General features: G+C 48.8%; 1 protein-coding gene across 2 annotated transcripts in view; it reads left to right on the top strand.

Annotated features, from left to right (window-relative positions):
* Positions 1 to 4,080, top strand: part of LOC118430556 (delta-1-pyrroline-5-carboxylate dehydrogenase, mitochondrial-like) — a 34,553-nt gene that overhangs the window by 9,279 nt on the left and 21,194 nt on the right. For both annotated transcript variants that reach the window (XM_035841492.1, XM_035841493.1), the window contains exon 8: positions 2,633 to 2,707. In XM_035841492.1, coding sequence (XP_035697385.1) covers positions 2,633 to 2,707 — 75 coding nt within the window. The remainder of the gene's footprint in view (positions 1 to 2,632; positions 2,708 to 4,080) is intronic.

The following is a 4,080-nucleotide window of genomic DNA, read 5'->3' as shown; positions in this document are numbered from 1 at the left end:
GAAACTCAGTCTTCCCTCGGGACAGGGAAACACAGTCACACCGAGTGACAGAGAAACACAGTCAGCAGATGGGACAGGGAAACACAGTCAGCGCCAGGGACAGGGAAACTCAGTCACCTCCAGGGACAGGGAAACACAGTCAGCACCAGGGACAGGGAAACACAGCACCAGGGACAGGAAAACACTTGTTATTACCAGGGTTAGGGAAACACAGTCAGTACCAGGGACAGGGAAACATAGTCAGCACCAGGGACAGGAAAACACTGTTATTGCCAGGGTTAGGGAAACACAGTCAGTACCAGGGACAGGGAAACATAGTCAGCACCAGGGACAGGAAAACACTGTTATTACCAGGGACAGGGAAACACAGTCAGCACCAGGGACAGGGAAACACAGTCAACACCAGGGACAAGGAAACACAGTCAGCACCAGGGACAGGGAAACACAGTCATCACTGGGGACAGGGAAACACAGTCAGCACCAGGGACAGGGAAACACAGTCAGCACCAGGGACATGTAAACACAGTCAGCACCAGGGACAGGGAAACACAGTGGGCACCAGGGACAGGGAAACACAGTCAGCACCAGGGACAGGGAAACACAGTCAGCACCAGGGATAGGGAAACACAGTCAGCACCAGGGACAGGGAAACACAGTCAGCACCAGGGATGGGGAAACACAGTCAGCACCAGGGACAGGGAAACACAGTGGGCACCAGGGACAGGGAAACACAGTCAGCACCAGGGACAGAGAAACACAGTCAGCACCAGGGACAGGGAAACTCTGTCAGCACCAGGGACAGGGATACACTGTCAGCACGAGGGACAGGGAAACAGTCAGCACGAGGGACAGGGAAACACAGTTAGCACCAGGGACAGGGAAACACAGTCAGCACCATGGACAGGGAAACACTGTTAGCACCAGGGACAGGGAAACACTATTAGTACCAGGGACAGGGAAACACTGTCAGCACTAGGGACAGAGAAACACTGTCAGCACCAGGTACAGGGAAACACTGTCAGTACCAGGGACAGGGAAACACTGTCAACACCAAGGACAGGGAAACACAGACAGCACCATGGACAGGGAAACACTGTCAGCACCAGGGACAGGGAAACACTGTCAGTACCAGGGACAGGGAAACACTGTCAACACCAAGGACAGGGAAACACTGTCAGTACCAGGGACAGGGAAACACTGTCAGCACCAGGGACAGGGAAACACAGTCAGAACCAGGGACAGGGAAACACAGTCAGAACCAGGGACATGGAAACACTGTCAGCACCAGGGACAGGGAAACACAGTCAGCATGAGGAACAGGGAAACACAGTTAGCACCAGGGACAGGGAAACACTGTCAGCACCAGGGACAGGGAAACACTGTCAGCACCAGGGACAGGGAAACACAGTCAGGGACAGGGAAACAGTAATCACTGGGGACAGGGAAACACAGTCAGCACCAGGGACAGGGAAACACTGTCAGCACCAAGGATAGGGAAACACAGTCAGCACCAGGGACAGGGAAACAGTCAGCACCAGGGTCAGGAAAACATTGTCAGCACCAGGGACAGGGAAACACAGTCAGCACCAGGGACAGGGAAACACAGTCAACACCAGGGACAAGGAAACACAGTCAGCACCAGGGACAGGGAAACACAGTCATCACTGGGGACAGGGAAACACAGTCAGCACCAGGGACAGGGAAACACAGTCAGCACCAGGGACAGGGAAACATAGTCAGCACCAGGGACAGGGAAACACAGTCAGCACCAGGGACAGGGAAACACAGTCAACACCAGGGACAGGGAAACACAGTCAGCACCAGGGACAGGGAAACACAGTCATCACTGGGGACAGGGAAACACAGTCAGCACCAGGGACAGGGAAACACAGTCAGCACCAGGGACATGTAAACACAGTCAGCACCAGGGACAGGGAAACACAGTGGGCACCAGGGACAGGGAAACACAGTCAGCACCAGGGACAGGGAAACACAGTCAGCACCAGGGATAGGGAAACACAGTCAGCACCAGGGACAGGGAAACACAGTCAGCACCAGGGATGGGGAAACACAGTCAGCACCAGGGACAGGGAAACACAGTGGGCACCAGGGACAGGGAAACACAGTCAGCACCAGGGACAAAGAAACACAGTCAGCACCAGGGACTGGGAAACGCTGTCAAAACCAGGGGCAGGGAAACACAGTCAGCACCAAGAACAGGGAAACACAGTCAGCACCAGGGACATGTAAACACAGTCAGCACCAGGGACTGGGAAACACAGTCAGTACCAGGGACAGGGAAACACAGTCAGCAACAGGGACAGGGAAACACAGTCAGCACCAGGGACAGGGAAACACAGTCAGCACCAGGGACAAACACAGTCAGCATCAGGGACAGGGAAACACAGTCGGCACCAGGGACAGGGGAACACAGTCAGCACCAGGGACAGGGAAACACAGTCAGCACCAGGGACAGGGAAACACAGTCAGCACCAGGGACAGAGAAATACAGTCAGCACCAGGGACAGTGACAGGGAAACACAGTTTCTTCTTTTCTAAAGCTTTATTCCAACACACATTTACCCTGGAGATTACATATTTTAGCCTGTAATTCTGAGTGTTTGTTTTGCAGGGTTTTGTAGCAGCTGTTTCTCCCTTCAACTTTACAGCCATTGGTGGAAACCTGTCAGGAGCTCCTGCTCTCATGGTGAGAATGATCTTATATTATCATATAGCCAGGCGCCGCGGACCAATCAGAAGGCCCCGTTCCACGTTGGTTATGACGCCGTATTACTTAGATTCCCGCCAGCCCGGCGTGTATCGTCCTTCTGATTGGTCAGAATGAATCGACACCCGCACCGGTGTCGATTTGCATCACCAGTGCCGGTGTCGATTCATTCTAACCAATCAGAAGGAGCGATACACAAAGGATATGAAGGCATTGGCCAATCAAAAGGAGCAAAACATATTCCAGAGCAGAGGGAATAAGTACAGACTTGCAGAAGAGGGGAACGGCTCCTTCTGTTAACACTAATAATGTTTTGGTGTTCTATTAGAGCCAAAGACTACAATGTGTCGCATATATTCTGTGGAAACTTTGGTTTCAAAATGCAATCTGTAATCTCCTTTTAAATGTATGTACCAAAGAACAAATTCGATAAAGGAATTCACACGTATGGTCCCAAGGGATCTATGCGTCATACAGGAGTTTGTAAGTTTGGGTAGGCTATATGATAATAGCGTTAATAACCCGCCTGTTCCTCGGTGTACATGGTGTCATAACGCCTGGTCCTTTGCTATAACCACCTCATAACCTCATTTTATTCGGTGGTTAGAGCAAAGGACCAGGCGTTATGACACCATATACACCTTGGGACGGGTCATTAACCCTTAAGTATTACATTGTATGATATATATATAATTATACATATTGAATTTATTTAGTTGCTTGAATATGTTTTGTACACCTTATTAGCTGGATGCCTACGTAACCTTCACAGGTGCAATATATCTTACTGTATATTTTTGGTTCCTAAGTTGTTGTTTTTCTTCATTTTGGTAAATTATGAAGATGATTGCGGTAATTTATCTCATTGAAAAGAAGAGTTATACTTTTGGGTGGTCAGTTCTTCATGGGTGTATATGTTCTAAACTACTACACAGCTTTAAGCTTCTGCTAGAAGAACCTAACTTTGTTTAAGATGGACAGAAAATGTAATTGATTTGTGCACTGAATAATCTGTTGTGGGAATTTAATGCTTTCTTATGCCAAAGACCATAGTCTATGTTTTTGATTTTTGTGATTTTATCATTTTTTTTCCTGCTGAAATGACTTGTTATTTATGGTAATACTAATCTTGTTATATCTGTAATAACCCTGTCTTTGACTAGTTTATATAAGAGGGAAAGGACATGTTGATACATACAATGATGATTTTAGCAAGGTAAATTTCAATTTGTTCTGTTCTTTGATACCTGATTTCTGGAGGGGAGATCTGCTTTGCCAAAGCCAAGGCATCTTGGCAGATACTGATTGCCTTGCTGTGATGACCAATGAAGTGCCAGACTGAGGCCAGCATC

This window comes from Branchiostoma floridae, chromosome 14, assembly GCF_000003815.2.
Source record: "Branchiostoma floridae strain S238N-H82 chromosome 14, Bfl_VNyyK, whole genome shotgun sequence".
NCBI classification, from domain to species: Eukaryota; Metazoa; Chordata; class Leptocardii; order Amphioxiformes; family Branchiostomatidae; genus Branchiostoma; species Branchiostoma floridae.
This window is presented reverse-complemented; position numbering and strand designations above follow the sequence as displayed.